General features: G+C 40.8%; 1 protein-coding gene across 2 annotated transcripts in view; it reads right to left on the minus strand.

Moving 5' to 3' along the window:
• Positions 1-204: 204 nt before the first annotated feature.
• The window catches only part of FGF5 (fibroblast growth factor 5), a 68,402-nt gene continuing 51,551 nt past the window's right edge, over positions 205-17,055 (minus strand). For both annotated transcript variants that reach the window (XM_068271141.1, XM_068271142.1), the window contains exon 3: positions 205-941. In XM_068271141.1, coding sequence (XP_068127242.1) covers positions 591-941 — 351 coding nt within the window. In that variant the 3' untranslated portion in view covers positions 205-590. The remainder of the gene's footprint in view (positions 942-17,055) is intronic.

Below are 17,055 nucleotides of genomic sequence, written 5' to 3' on the forward strand. Positions count from 1 at the left end.
CAGAAATGGACTACTGTGGAGATTGGACCTGCTGCACAGACAGGTCAAGCAAAAACTGAAATAACTGAAGGATTCAGGTTCCATCCTTGCCCCTCTCTTGCTTTCCCTATGTAGATTTAAGTGGAAATGGCCTAAAGAGATTTTCTGTATTCCAATAATAAATCCAAAGCAGTTACAAATGCAAATATATTCAATTTTTATTCATTTTATGTTTCAAGTGTGCTACATGGAAGTCATTATATACCTTGAGTATTAACCATAACGTTTGAGGTTCACCATGATCATAGCCATAGTCTTTCACTCTTCCTTTGCAATAACATGATATATATTATATTACCTTTATTTAACACATTTTGTTTTGCACCAGATCATAGTATTTTGGAAGTTATGTAGCGCCTCAGTGTGTTGGATCCACTGAGCATTTTACCCACCGTCGTTTAAACCATCTTTCTATCCCGCAGTTAGAAGTGAGCGGACTCTCTAGTGATCTAGAAGAGCAATGATGTGCATTACACAATTCCTGCGTGGCACCGTGGTACACCACTGGCAAAGTATGACAATATAACCACTACTGAAAGCAAAGTCACACGTTATCCAAACCGAAATTTCAATCTGTATTTAACAGGACTGCTGTTCTTCTTAAGTGGTGGCTTTACAGTTTTGGGTTTGCTAGACACAGGTGGCGTCTTTTTCTTTCCAGGAACTGCCACAGTGAAGGAGAGTTCAGGTGGATCTGTGTGTTTGATCCTGGGGAGGAAGTGAGTTGATATGTGCTGAGGTTTGACTCTTGGGCTGGAACCTTTTTTGGCTTTGCCCCGTTTATTAAGCGCCACGTACCACCTTCTGCCTGTTGTTTCAGTTCTGTAAGTAGCTGAGGCGTAGGTGTTATAGCTGTTTTCCTGATACCTTTCCATAAACTTGCAGTCATCAGTAAACTTAGGCTGAAAAACAAAGGAAAGAAATATTAGTCCATAATCAGTACAGTGGACCTATTTAAGCTGATCATACATGTATTATTTTTTTCTGGCCAGTTCAAGTAGGCATGGAAGGAGAGGCAGGGGATCAATGGCCACATAGCATTGCACTGCATCAAGCAATGACCACATAGCATTGCACTGCATCAAGCAATGACCACATAGCATTGCATTCCTTTAAGAAATGACCACATAGCATTGCACTGTATCAAGCAATGACCACATAGCATTGCACTGCATCAAGCAATGACCACATAGCATTGCATTCCATCAAGCAATGACCACATAGCATTGCACTGTATTTAAGCACACCTGAATTGAGAGGGATATGGAGGCTGACATATTTATTTCCTTTTAAACAATACAAATGGTCTGCATGTCCTGCTGATCCACTGCCTCTAATACTTTTAGCCTTAGACCCTGAACGAGCATGCAGCTCATGTGGGATTAGCCGCATGTTGGTTTTATGTGTGATTTAGACACTGCTGCAGCCAAACAGGACTGCCATACATGCCTGCATATTTGCAGCTGTTCTTTAAGGGAACGTGAGGTAAGAGACATGTGGAGGCTGCCATATTTATTCCCTTTTAACCACTTAAAGAGACACTTAAGCTAGAAAAAAAAATTAGTTTTACTCACCTGGGGCTTCTACCAGCCCCCTGCAGCAGTCCTGTGCCCTCGCAGCCACTCACTAATCCTCTGGTCCCCCGCTGCCAGCTAGTTTCGTTTTTGCCGACAGACCCGTCAGGACTGGCCACGCGTAGCTTTTTCCGCATTCCCGACTGTAATTAGCGCTAATGCGGGCCGCAAAATATACGCGTTGTCGCATATCTATGCGTGCGTAATGCGGCAACACGTATTTTTGTACGCGTTGCTGCCCGCAATAGCGCTAATTACAGTCGGGAATGCAGAAAAAGCTACGCGTGGCTAGTCCTGACGGGCCTGTCGGCAAAAACGAAACTAGCTGGCAGCAGGGGACCAGAGGATTAGTGAGTGGCTGCGAGGGCACAGGACTGCTGCAGGGGGCTGGTAAGAAGCCCCAGGTGAGTAAAACTCATTTTTTTTTTCCTGGCTTAAGGTTCACTTTAAGGATGATAGCAATTTTCACATATCAGCGCTGCTCCCATTCATTCACCAATAACTTTATTACTACTTATCACACCTAAATTATCTATAAATTGTTTTTTTTTCAGGACAAATCAGGCTTTTTAGTGTGTGAAAATTTTGTTTAGAAATCTCCTTATTTTCCATGCATTTTAAAGGGAAAATAAGGGAACTAATAGTAAAAACACACTATTTCTCCATTTACATCCATTATAGCTTTACAATAAACAGTGCTAACTATACGTTAAACTCACACATTGTATTTGCTTATCCATCCTGGTTATTACAACATTTAGATAATGTTCCTAGTACAATGTATGGTGACATTATTGTATTTCGAAATAAAGGTGTCTTTTTTCTGTTTTTTTTTTTCACTTTCTCATTGTACACTATTGATGATTACAAGACCTTATTTGCTAAAATAATACTAATATACCCTCATGACATACATATTTAAAAAGCCAGGTTCCTAAGGTAACAATACATGTTTTTTTTATGTTATATTCTATCACTTTGTTTTCATTTTACAAGTCTTTTATTTTGGTACAGAATATGCAAAAATTTTAATTTCTTTTTATTCCGTTTGTGACTAATAAGAATATATAAGACATGGGCCTCAAACGTAAAACTCTTTAAAGAGAACCAGAGACGAAGCACCCTCTTGTATTTTACCTTATAAATCAGTGGGAACATGACAGTAAACACCTAATCTGCTCTTTGTTTCATTGTTCTCTGTTTAATCTGACTGTTATCACCTCTGATAAGAATCCCCGACTGAGCACTCAGTCTAGCTTTGCTACGGAAAGATTATAGCTGAGGCTGTCTTCTCTGGTGTATTTTCAAGCCCAAGCCTGCCCCCTTGTGGCTCTGCTATAATGACTCAGCTATAACTATTCCCTGCAAAGCCAGACTGAATGCTCAGTCCGGAATTCTTATCACAGCTGATAACAGACACTTTTAGCAGTGAGGATGAAACAGAGAGTATGGTACGTGTTTTCTCTAATGATCTTACTCTATTCTACTACTTATTACAGTTAAAATCATACCACATATGTCTCTTGTAGTTTTTCTAAAACTTTCCCAAGTTTGATCATAATTTTCAAAATAACTTTTTTATGTTTGATTGAGTTTGTCCCTACCTATTTTTTATGTGACGGGGGTCTTTAAGACACACCAAAAGGTATTCTACAACTCGTCATGGTTAAAGTTATACCACATTTGCCTCATTTAGTAACCAACTGGTTGTGCACTCTCCACAACTACATTGGACAAATATATCCATCCAGTTGTCTTTAAAGCGGATCCAAACCAAACATTTTTTTAATTCAAAATATTTAGTTGCACCCCTCTGACACATACAAAGATAAATAAACACTCCTTTAAGCCTATGAGCATTTCAGTGCATGCTTTTCACCCTTCTCTTTTCATAACTAGGGTTATACAGGTGGCATCCATTACTTCTGAGATTAGTAGGAGGTTTTAGATCATAGGTGTGTTTGTCATGAGCTACCCTCCCTCACAGGGGCATCGTCTATGTGAAATCTCACACAAGCTAAGATCACCTCCCCTGTGACATCATCAGTAGCAGCCGGTGTTTTGTTTTTGTTTTTTATCTCCTCCACCAGTTTGCCAGAAAAATCCTGGCAATATGAAATAAATGTAAAATATTTTATATTTGTCATCATGCAGCTGAAAAAAGGCTGCTATTTATTATTATAATTTAGAAAATAGATTTTATTTCAGAAATCTTGTATTTTTAATTTGGGTCCACTTTAAGTGGTTAAACAATACCTGTCAGTCCTGCCTTTGGCTGTAGCAGTGTCTGCATCACACTCCTGAAACAAGCATGCAGGCTAATCTAGACAGTCTTCAGTCAGAGCACCTGATCAGCATGCTTGTTCAGGGTGTATGGCTAAAAGTATCAGAGGCGGGTGATAAGCAGGACAGCCAGGCAATTTGCATTATTTAACTGGAAATACATATGGAAGCCTCACCTCGGGTTCCCTTTAATGCTTCATTGAGTTCTTTTGAACATGGGTTTTTTACTCTAATAAATCTGGATAAAGATAAAATGACCCCATCTATCTACTGTTACCCCCACCCACTCTTACTATATAAGAGTACTTTTACAATGATTATGTAGCGTTAATTCAGCAGGAATTCACACTAGCTTTAAACTGTTTTTATTGGAAATGCTGAGGCTCATGCATTCTCTAAAGTGTAAGTAGATACTTTCTCTAATTTGTGATCATTAAAAGAGAAAATATAGTATGCTTTACAGACTCATCTGTATCATGTTGCTCCTTTGTGCATTCTGTGGCTTGGGGCCAGACGACATCTGCCGTCCTGTTTTTTAACAATAATAATGTTTGCAAGTGATGATGATGACCTTCAGGCTCTTCATTAAAGCCATTCGTTATGTAATGAAATCATTTAATATCTACAATTTGCTGGAAGGGCTTCTCGAACATTTATTTATCAGTAATTGCAAGGAAGCCACAGTGCGCTAAGGTCAATTGCTTAATTTTATCAGCGCTACCTTTTCTGCATATAAAACACATAAACAGTTATTATAGATATGGAGATCATCTCATTTTTCATAGCACATTCCATTCTTGCCAAGCTCACTGTATTTTAAGATGTGGAACTTTTTATTGTTTTGTCCGATGTATGTAAGGGAAGTAGAAGGGATATAATATAAATATGGGCCCATTTTTGTGTTCTGTAGTTTTTTTGTTTTTTACCACAAATGCATACAAAAAAGGATGAGTTTGTGTTATGGTTGCTCTAAGCATGAAACAACTGTTTAGACTAGCACAAGAACCCAACGGGCAGCATTATTTAAAAAGAGTTTAGTATTAATTACCCTACTGGCTACTGCAATATTTTGTACTTTGCACTTAGTTTTGCAACTAATCTAATATACAAAATTCAGCAACAAATAATTACCAAAAACATCTTCAGAACACAGTAGGGTCTGGGTTCAAATTTCCCACATCCCCAAGGGTCAGACAGCAGACCAGCTTACTAGCTCCTCTCCAGACCAGGTTACTGATGATGTAAGGGTGTCCTCATCTCTATAACTGGACAGTGGGATCAGGAAACACGGAACAGGGGGAGAAGCCACTCTTCAGTTTGTAATGAATCTATCAGCGGTCACAATGCAACCTGCCAGTCTACATCAACAGTCACAATTTGGGCTCCTAATCTCTGCCAATAGTCACAGTGTGAGCTCACAATCCCCGCCAAAAGTCACAGTGTCATTGGTGTTCTTTCAGCAGTTCTATTGGCAGTCACAGATGGTTCCAGTCCATGACAGTTGTTATGGAGTACTAGAAAGCTGGAAAATCGAATGTCTAGTCCTAAAAAGCTGGGTCACACTGTGGGAGCAGCTAGAAAACTGAGACGGATTTTGGTGACACTAGGAGACCAAAAGCATTTGAAAGCTAGAAAATACTAAGGTGTGAGTGGGGTGCACAAGAAAGTGTGTCATGCCACTGTGAGCCCTTGCATTTGTGTACAGTGAATATGTTGTTCACTCTTGGCTCCATCCTCTCTAGCCATTCTTACAAATAAGGTTCTGTCTATACCTTTGCTTTAAGAGCCCTGCATTTATATGTGTGGCCAAATGATTTTCTTCTAATCTCCTGAGTCCCCGATGAGATTAGCGTTTTCAGCCTATTCTATTAAAAGTGTAGTCATTAAAATTAACTGGATGTAGAAAGCAAGCACAAGTATAACATGAATTTCATAAAATGAAATTATATGAAACACAAAGTTCACTAAGAATTATATACTAAGGCTATCACACACATGTAGTGGGCCAGGCTACGTGATTATGTACATGCTGCCAGATCACGGGACAACAGGCGGCCAACGGGGATAGAGACAGGACACATGAGGGAGCATGCTGGCTGACTGCGTTCCACTGCCAACACTGTGCAGGGGCCATGGGAAAGCACTAGATGTGGGGAGATATTGGTGACGCCCTAACTTGGCCCTGAACTGTGGAAAAGGTGGTTCAAAAGATGTTTTATATATTTCAGGTTAAAATGTATTTACAGTGTGTGGCAGTAATAGATCCCTCTCTGATCAGATATCAATCACAGAGGGATCTATCTGTTGATAAAATTGTGTCACCCCCTGCCAATGTACGAGTCCACGTAATTTTTTAAAGTTTGTCTCTTATGGTGTGGTACAAGCACAATTAAGAAGACATTTGCACACTAAAAAACTGTGCAAGTGTTGTTGAAAGTTTAATGTTATGCCCATTGCTTTCATTCTAATGGGTAATACTGCTTCACTATGCTGAAGTAAAACTGAATCGTCTTTACATCTCTTTTAGGATATTTTCCCCATTAATAAATGGAAAAGTCAGAGCTTCAACAATTGTAAAATGTGTCAATGATATGAAACACTAAAATATAACCACACCTGTTCAATACTTCTCTATACTGGCATCTTAAGTAACAGCAGTGGCTTATGGGATTATCAGTACTGAAATTATTTTATTCTCCACAAACTTCCGTTCAGCTAAATACAATTTTATTAGGGAGAAAACATAAAACAGTCATCAAATGTCTGTGGAACTTGCTTGGATTAGGCATGGTCTAAACATGTAATATGATCTAAGACAAGTTGATGAACTCATGGCATGGAAGAAGAATGCTTTAGAAGATGCAGATTTTAATGGCGTGTGGGGTTAACTTATTTGTTTTTCAAATTGGGGTGTACTTTGCATCTTTAAGTTAAAGAAAGGAAGTTTATGAAAATGTAAAAATTACCGTACATGTTTGACTAATCAGAAACAGACATATTTTATAATCCACCTTTATTCTGTAAATCTTGAAATACATCATCTAGAACAGTGTTTCTCAACATTATTACAACATGTACCCCTTCATTAATAATTGTTTTGGCCAAGTACCCCATAATGTAGGCAACAAGTACCTCAGATGAATAAATATTTGTCAGGAGGAGTACGCCATAATTGTGTATGAATATTATACTTCCAATCTTACAGTAATGGATTAACTATGACAAGTTCAGATACCTCCTGAGCCCTACTAATTTTCCCCTTGGAGCACGTCCAGGGGTACTTTAGTAGGGAACCATCTGTAGAGAAAGCAGGTTTCAGGTCCAGCTATTTCTTAGAAAAAATTACTCTAAGGGACAATCTGCATGACCTCTGTGTGGAAAAGATCAGGATACTTTACAGTGTGACCAGTAAGTATGTATTAACTACACGTTGCTAATTTAGGCTTGGATCACATGGACAACTGCCAGCGTCCATCCCTGAAGTTAACCGCCAGGATTCACTGCGTTGTGCATCGAGATGAATGCGAGCGTTCACAGTTCCATATTCACCAAGGGGCTCAAAACACAGCGCGATGATGAATCGATGGGAAACAATGTCAAACAATTTTCTGCTTTTGTACAAGAAAAGCATTCGACATTGGTGAAACAAGCTGCTGGCAGTCGCCCGTGTGAACCAGCCCTTAAAGCGGATCTGAGATGAAAAACTAACTATAACAAGTAACTTATCGATATATTTTAGATAAATTTTAGATAGTTTACACAGCAAATCTAGCTAAAAACAGCTTCAACAGTATATGATTATTTCTTTCTGTGTTATAATGAGAACAGCCATATTCTGCTTGTCATCATTACACAGGCAAGCTGCTCTGCATCTCCACCCCTCTCTCCTTCCCTCTCTGCTCCCTTGCCTCTGAAATCTCTGGCTGGTAACGCTTCCTCCTTCGGGAAAAAACGCTCTTACTTCCCAGACTGAGCTCCCATGGACACTTGCTACAGAATGCTTAGGCACTGGAGGAGCTGTGGGTGAAGCTTGTTTAGTTTATAGGGAATTAGAGTATTAAAACAAACAAAAAAAGTATTTGGCTTGCCCTATAAACTATATGTAAGAGGCACAATTATGCAATGAATCAAAGTTTATCTCGTATCCACGTTAAAGCGGACCCAAAGCAAACATTTTTTTTAATTCAAAATATTTAGTTGCACCACTCTGACACATACAAAGATAAATAAACACTCCTTCAAGCCTATGAGCATTTCAGTGCATGCTTTTCACCCTTCTCTTTTCATAACTAGGGTTATACAGGTGGCAGCCATTGCTTCTGAGCTTAGTACCGGTAGAGTAGGTTTTAGATCATGGGTGTGTTTGTCATCATCTACTCTCCCTCACAGGGGTGTCCTCTATGTGAAATCTCACACAACCTGAGATCACCTCCCCTGTGACATCATCAGTAGCAGCCTGTATTTTGTTTTTGTTTTTTATCTCCTCTACCAGTCTGACGGATTCTGTCCTGGCAATATGAAAGGAAGGGAGGGGTTCCTCCAATAAATGTAAAATATTTTATATTTGTCATCATGCAGCTGAAAAAAAGGCTGCTATTTATTATTATAAGTTAGAAAATAGATTTTATTTTTGAAATTTTTAATTTGGGTCCACTTTAAGGCTTACAATATTTTTAGAGGAATGATGAGCAGCCAGCATTAACATTAACTCATCTCTAAGAGTGGTAAACTGCAGGCAATAGCTCAGTCTGGGGTGCGTGGGTAAAAGTGACACCATCCTCCCATCCGATGTGAGGAACCAACCCAGTGTTTTTTGCGTCACACCCTTTGGGAAACAATGTTCTAAAGATCATTTTTGATAAATACTTAACATTTTATAGAAACTGTAATTGTATACCTAAGAATAAACAGAATTAGAGGATTGTTTATAGTTAAATTCTGCCTGTAACAAAATTATTTTTTTATGAAAATATAGAGCATTTTGTTTTCGCCATTCAAAGTGTCCAATGGGAAGGTAACTCTGATTTATGAGGAGCTCTGTACATGGAGTACAGAAACTCTGTTTATTTATTTATTTTATGTATTTAAGTATTTATATAGCGCCAACATATTACGCAGCGCTGTACAGAGTATATTGTCTGGTCACTAACTGACGCCAGAGGGGCTCACAATCTAGTCCCTACCATATTCATATGTCTGTGTATGTATTGTGTAGTGCATGTATCATAATCTAGGGCCAATTTTTAGGGGGAAGCCAATTAACATATCTGTATGTTTTTGGGGTGTAGGAGGAAACTGGAGTGCCCGGAGGAAACCCACACAGACACATTCAGAACATGCAAAGCTCTTGCAGCTGTTGACCTGGCTGAGATTTGAACCGCGGACCCAGCGCTGCAAGGCGAGAGTGCTACCCAAAACGCCACCATGCTGCCCAAGTTTATGTAAGAACATTGAGAACACAAGAAGTCATAAGAGAGGAGACCCTCAGCTTAATCTGCCACTTGACCTACTCATCCTCTTCTGTTGGTTTTATGGTAGCACCTTCTTTCCTTGTGCTACCTATCCAACAGCTCCCCTCTCATTCTATGTGCAATGTCCATGTACAGCAGTCGCTCTCTATGGCCTCGATTCATAAAGCATTACCTCATGCGGTAATGCTGAAAACAGCAGACTTTACCGACCACTTAGCAAAATGTCAATTCATAAAGGCTGTTACCGCATGAAAAGCTGACATTACCGACCAGGGAGCTAAATTACCGACTTGGCTGCAGTTACCGACAACACATGTCAGTAAATTGTCAGCAAATGTCAATTCATAAAGCCTTCAACATGCGGTAAGCCTGGCGGTAGTTACCGACACCTCTGGTGAGGTCTTAACAAGTTACCGACAGCTCTGACAGCTCTGATTAATGCAAAGTGCAGAGATCCGAAAGTCTGTTTGATTCATCTGTGGAGAGAGCCAGAAAGCCCTCTGTGTGAATCATTTCAGCAGGCAGGGAAAGACTGTGTGACTCATCTGTCTGAGTCATCAATGGTAAGAGCCGGCTGTGTGAGTAATTTCTGCAGGCAGGGAAAGACTGTGTGACTCATCTGTCTGAGTCATCAGTGGGAGAGCCAGAGAGAGCCGTCTCTGTGATTCATTTCTGCAGAGCAAAGAGGGAATCGGGACACTGCTCTACTCTACCGCTCAATGGGCTGCGGTAATTTACCGACCTCCAAGGGCAGCTGGGGAAATCTTTATGAATTAGCACACAGACCGGGAAAATACCGAGTGCGGTATTTTCCCGACAAGATTTTTGTTATCGCACTGCTGTTTATGAATCGAGGCCTATGTCTCTCCTTTTTCATTCCATCCCCATTTGCAGCTGCCCTTTTCCATTTGGAGGCTTCTCTACCATATTCAACAGCCCCTTTTCCATGTCCACCTGTCCTTTTAGGCAGCAGCCACCCAAGGCCAGGTCTTTGTGGCCTTTCCAGAAAACTGGCCCTTGAAATGTGTAAGATGTCTTAGAAAGACCCCCTTATGCATTAGCTGGGGGTGAGTTGTTTATCTGAATGCTGATTGTCAGGTAAATTTGAGAGCACCATAAAGTAATTCACCTCAGAACCATGAACCCTTTCAGGCCAGGGGCTGTCCAGTGTCCAATCCTCTCTCTGCCCAAATCAGTGGGTTTTGTGCTTTGGGGAATGGGAAGCATCTTTTCCCCACTGCTCACAGCCGTAGCCAGCTGATAAACAATGGATGCACAGTCTCTCTCTGATCATTACTGGTTCCTATGGCTAATGGAGAGGCTAATATATCGGTTCCAAGAAGAAGGAATATCTATTTTATAGCTTTGCTGTGCTTTATCAATGAATGCATGGTTGAGCGCTTGAGTTAATCCTTAAGTTAGGTATGAGAGACAGCTGAAAGTCTGTCATGAATCATTCTGTAATATCAAATGAGATAATTTATACATGACATGGTCATACGCATTCATTTATGTGCCTAATTATGAGCTATTAATGGAAAACTTTTCTTATGGGTTTTTGAGTGTTTAGGAACGCTAAGACAAAGTGAATGCTAAAAATGAGATAAAACAGGCATTAGAGGCACAAAACAGGTTAAGTGCATCAGCTCCTTTGTCATGATATAAGATTAATTTGTAAGCTGCGTTCACATATTGAAAAACAGCATGAATAGCATGGCTGCATGATACACGCTATATGCTTTTATAAAGCACTTAGCTGTTTAGAAATAATTAGCCCATGAAATAACTCGCTGTCATACCAGAAGAAGAACAGATGTTATTTTTTGCTATATCTTTTGTTTGGATCTATAATCATTAAACATTTGGATCAAGTTTCTCTATTAATTGTGTTTGCTTTTTGTGAATTGGGGAGTTGCAGTTCATAACCTTGGAGTGTAACCTGTCTAATTGGAATCCACTTACAGCACTCTGCCTTCTCTGATAATTAACCAGAAGGTGGATGGTTTAATTTAATTTTACCTAGTGCCCTTGACATAAATCATTTTACGAGAGGCATTAATAAGGCTTCATAACGAACTCATGGTAGATCAAAAGCAACTGATGATGAAGACTTCATTTTAAAATAACAAGCAAGATAACGTTTTTTTTTCTTCAATGCAAAATTGAGTTTCTAGCAGTTTAAAGGAATACTTAAGCCTGCTAAAAAATGTCTTTTACTCACCCGGGGCTCCCCTCAGCCCCTTGCAGCTGAACGGTGCCCTCGCAGTGTCCCTCCGATGCGCCTGGACTCGCCGGTGGCCACTTCCGGTTTGGCAGTCACCGGCCGCCAATAGCGCCCTCTATAATGCTATTGCGGCCGGGAACGCGAATGCTATTGCGGCCGGGAAGCGGCTAATCAGCCGCATTCCCAGCCTGTTGGCCGGTGCCGGCCAAACCGGAAGTGGCCGCCGGCGAGTCCAGGCACTTCGGAGGGACGCGGCGAGGGCACCGTTCAGCTGCAGAGGGCTGAGGGGAGCCCCGGGTGAGTAAAAGTCATTTTTTTAGCAGACTTAAGTATTCCTTTAAAGCCAGTTAATAGTTAGACTAATAATACTATTAATGTAGGTAGTGCATGCATAAAAAATAGGTTGTTTATATGCTCAACAAATGGCATGGTGGCATTCTGGGGTACTTTAGCAGCCAAATAAAGTTTTACTTTACAGGGACGTTTTTTTCCTGCTGCTGGGGAAGTGTGCCTTCCCCAGTCTGGCAGGCTCGGCAGGGTATGAAGAGCAGGCAGCAGGGAGCTTTTATAGTTTCCTGCCCGGACGGCTGGATCAGATTCTCCTCCACCACAGCGTCGATGCAATCCTGACATGTCTTTTGGGTACTGCTCTGGGTCTCTCGGGACCCAGAAGATATGTCTGAAGTTCAGAGCCATGGGTGGAGGAAGAGAAGAATCCAATCCAGCCATCCGCAATAGATAACTATATAACCACCTCTCTACTGCCCACTCTACATGGCTGCACTAGGCGGCCAAACGAGATTAGCTGGCAGACATCAAAATGAAGAGTAGTTTTCAAACAAATTATCTCATTTGAAACTGCTGAAAGTTTAAAGCAGACCTGCATTCAGAAATTCTCTCTGTTCTGAAAGATACGCAAAAACATAATAACCTTTAGGCCGGTTTCAGACTACCCGCAGGCATTAGCAGTGGGCTGCACCGCCAAAAACAGGCCTTCGGAGAGTACTGCGTTAGTATGTGGTAATCCCCTTCAGCTTGGCCTTAAAGCTGCAGTGGCCATTTTAGTTAAAATGTGCCTGGTCTTTAGGGGGGTTTACCACTGTGGTCCTCAAGTGGTTAAAGAAAAACATTTCTTTGTTACAGCTGGTACAACTTCTGCAATAAATCGTCAGTGTGTCTACTTCCTGCTTTCATAGAACCAGACATAATGTTAACATCTCGTGTTTACAAATTAGCTGCTCTGCCGTGGCAGAGTTGACACAGCTGAGAAATCAAATTACAGTGGTGATTAGTCCCAGATGAGGGAGAATTTGAAAGGATAACCTCTCCAAATACATACAGGATACATTTCTCTCTGTTTTCCTCCTGTCCTGTGCAAGAGTTCAGGTCCACTTTAAAGGAAGTCCGAGAGTGGCTACGGTGGCTACCATTTTGATCCCCTTATAAAAAAAAAATGTTTGTTGATTTGCTGTTGTGCTGCTAAACATTTAATTTCGGGTAGGTCACTCCTGAAACATGCATACAGCACAGCATACTGGGTCAGACCTGAGTAAAGCACCCAACCTGCGCTCTCATACTGAGTCAATTATCTACAAACTGTTTTAGCTATCTTGCCCAATATTACTACTTAAAGCAACCCTGGATGGGGGAAAACAACAGAATGAAGCCCATGAAGTTTACCTTATGCTAAGAAGCCTGATACGGCTCATTGTCTTACACATCCATCCCGTACCGCGTACATGGGGGAAGCGTCCAAAAGGCTCTTGAACTGAAGGAGCCAGTTGAACAAGAAGAGGACTGCGGATTGGAAACAGAAGGGACTCTGAAGTCAATAAGCAGTGTCAGGTGTAACCCTCTAAAAGTGTAATGTACATGTGTAATGTTAAATTAGCATGTTAAGTGAACTGTGCCTTTAAAAAGGGTTATTGTGAAGTAGGAATGTAATTTGCCTTTATTCTGTGAAATTGACATACTGTGTGCACTGCGCCTTTAACAGCAGTATTTTGGAATCAAAACAGCGCACATAGAGAGAGACCAGGCGCTTAGATAGTCGCATAGACTGGGTTGCTAGGCAACCCAGTACACAGAACGGGGAACCTTCTAGAAACGGGGAGGAGAGGACAGAGCAGAGACAGAGGGGGCATGGCAGAGGCTGAGGGAACTGGTTGATACCAGTTCTTCTCACAGATTTTCAGTCAGTCAGGAGGCGGCGGTGAGGGAGGAAGGAGGCCATTGAGAGCAGCCGTAGCAGCCACCCCATGAGGCAGAGCGGGGGCCCGGCGGCAGCATCCAGACCACCAGCAGAGCGGGGGCAGCAGTGACAGAGCCCAGGCAGTGACCGGAGGCAGTGTTGGAGATACAGCAGGCAAGATCCAGGCGAGCGCAGGAGGAGGAAGACCCTGTCAGGCCAGATGAGTATAGGCCTTGTGCCAGCATCAAGCCACAGATTGTGATCAGAAGAGGGACAGAGTTTAGTGGAGGTTTTCTGAGTATAGTGACAGTTAACCCAAGTTACTGAAGGGCATATTCTGATGAGAGTGGTGTGACTAAAATCTGCCTGTCTGATAAATCCTTAAAGAGACAGTAACATTGTGATGATAATCAGCTTATTAATGCAAGATAGTGCTGCCCTGCCAAAGCAACAGAGACTGTAACTAAATACTGTATATGAAGTGTGAGTGCCTTTTGTCATCAGAAAAGTGAATAGCCTCTAATACCCCCTCAGAACTAATACAGCTCAGCCACTAGCAGTGATCCTGACTCAGAGACATTTTTCCTGTTAGTCTGTTCAGTTATAAATCATCAGTTCTTCAGTTGATTTGTGCATCAGTTATCTACTAAAAGCCTGACATGAAAAGTGAACCAAAGTGTTATTTAAGTGTTACCTAAGTGCACGGCCTAAGAAAGAGAAAGAGAGCAAACGCCGTGGAGATAAAGAGAATCTGTCAGTGAAAAATAACTAAATCTGTTAACCTGTCAGCAGTAAAGGAGAACATTGGGGGGAGGATGTACACTGCATCTTGTGTTAATAAGTAACTTAGGCTCCCTGCACACTGCAAATCAGTTTTGCCTTTCCGATTCCGATTTTCAATTCCATTTTCCCTGAATGCAATCAACAGAAAAACGGAGGAAGAAACGCAGCATGCAGTAACGATTAAAAATCGGAATCGGATGTAAAAAACGATTAGAAATCAGAATTGGAATCGCATGCTGTGTGCAGGGAGCCTTACAGCGAGAAGCGGAGTGACATCTGACAGAGATAAAGAGTCAACAAAGTTGGAGATTCAAGTGTTGCAAATAACAAAATTAGAGCTTATTCAGCATAAAGTTCAAATAGTTTAAGAAAAAAGTAAAATTGAAGGAGAGTGAGATATTGATGGTATAGCTGGGTGTATCAAATAATGAAAAAGGGGTTAGAGAAATAAAAATAAAATCACAAAACTGACCGTTTTGTGATTTTCTTTTCTTTTGTTTTTATTTCTCTAACCTCTTTTTGATTATTTGATTCTTTCTTTATTTTGTTTATTATTTTGGGATTCCCTATCCAAGAAAGTGGTGCCTGAGAGATACAGTAGTTTGAGTATTGCGGTATAAGGAGCAAAAGTCTGAGAGATTTTCTGAGTAAAGTGAACATTCTTTTGCATGCTAAATTGGCAACCAAGAACTGTAGAAATAGCTTCAGTACTATCGAAAAGAGAGTCACGAGTCCCCTAAGGTTTTGCTGAGCAATATAGCTTGGACTTGGATACAAGGGACTGAGACTGTATAGGAACTGAATTGCTCAGTAGACCTGACCCTACCCAAGCCCCTATACCTCAGTGAATGGTAGTGTGTTCAAAGGTGTTGTACTGAAAAGTGGTTGATGATTGTACAAGAAGACCTGTTGTAGTTCAATTTATGTATAAAGTTTCTGTGTAACTTAACCTTTTTATTTTGCAGCTTTTACCGGTGCACCGGCTGTGAAGAGGAGAAGATTGTATTTTGACCTGTGATGTGCAAGGAAAGTGTATTTTTGTGTTAAGAGTTATACGGGTTGTGAAAAGTTACCAGTTGACCACTGTTAGGTCACAAATAAATCCTTGATATTCGCATCTGAGTCAGTGTCTGGTGGATTTCTCTCAGCCGGGGCCGAGTGCTAAGGATAAATAGGCTACACAGGTTTCTCAGCATAAGGCAACCTAGCACTCCATAGGCTTGATTCATTCCCCCCCCCAATTCAGGGGTACGGTACTTTAAATGTAACATCAGGACTTACCTAAACAATCTGTGTATTGTATCTGTATATTCCCAATCTGTTAGCATTTATGCAACATACGTGTGGTGTTACACCAACTAGGCAGAGGATCTGTAGAATAACCAGGCAGCCCCATGGTTCTTTCACTTCCTGTTTTCTTTGATACCAAAACATTACAGCTAGTTTGATGGTTATCAAGAGTTACTATCATATTTTTGGAATAATTATACCGTGCCAGGCCATTGTTTATATCATTTAAACTTACTTCAGTTGTTGTATAAAGCTACCCATACACTGGTCAGTAATGCCCCTTGTATGGCAAGGAAACAATCAGACTATATATTGTGTATATCAGACACTGGGTTTTGTATTTCTGTGAGAGTTGTGTTGCTTTCTTTTTTTTTTTTTAAATCAAATTCCCTTTATTACAGTGCATTAGACTTACTTACAGTATACCCTATACTTTCCACTATATAACTGCAACATCTTGACAGTTATGAACTGTCAGAAGATAGTTCAAGCATAAATAGTTTTTAGAGATGGCACTAAAGTGGTGCAACAGGTGGCAGAGTACAGACTTTTACTGAAAGTAATAATGTATATACATATATATATATATATACAGAGAGAGAGAGAGAGAGAGAGAGAGAGAGAGAGAGAGAGAGAGAGAGAGAGAGAGAGAGAGCAAGATTGTGTCCGATGAAGTCCCATGCTTATCTTCCTCTTCTATTCATTCAAACTACTGTACATAGGGAGTAATGCTCAGGATTAAATCAGTGAAAATTATCAGAAATCTTTTCAATGTCCAAGCATGACTGGGTCATGCCCAGAATTGGATTTGGCATATACAATTGCTCAGAGTAGAAATAAGAAAATATAGGTAATACAACAAGCATAAACAGGAGTGACACCAGGATGCAAGTAAGACAGTCTATCGATCTGACACCTGCAGCCTTATGCCTGGTACGCACCATGCAATTTCCCATCAGATAGATGGGTCGATAGATAATTTCCGACAGATCCGATCGGATTTCCGATCATTTTTCTGATCGATTTTCTGATCACGTCTATGCAAATCGATCAGAAAAATGATCCAAAATCCGATCAGACCTGTCGGAAATTACCTATTCAATCCATCTATCTGACGATGATTGCATGGTGTGTACCAGGCTTTAGGGGGGATGATGGGAGTGGGTGCTGGAATTAACCGCAGAGGGGAAAAAGGAGTTC

This window comes from Hyperolius riggenbachi, chromosome 1 (genome assembly GCF_040937935.1).
Source record: "Hyperolius riggenbachi isolate aHypRig1 chromosome 1, aHypRig1.pri, whole genome shotgun sequence".
Lineage (NCBI taxonomy): Eukaryota > Metazoa > Chordata > Amphibia > Anura > Hyperoliidae > Hyperolius > Hyperolius riggenbachi.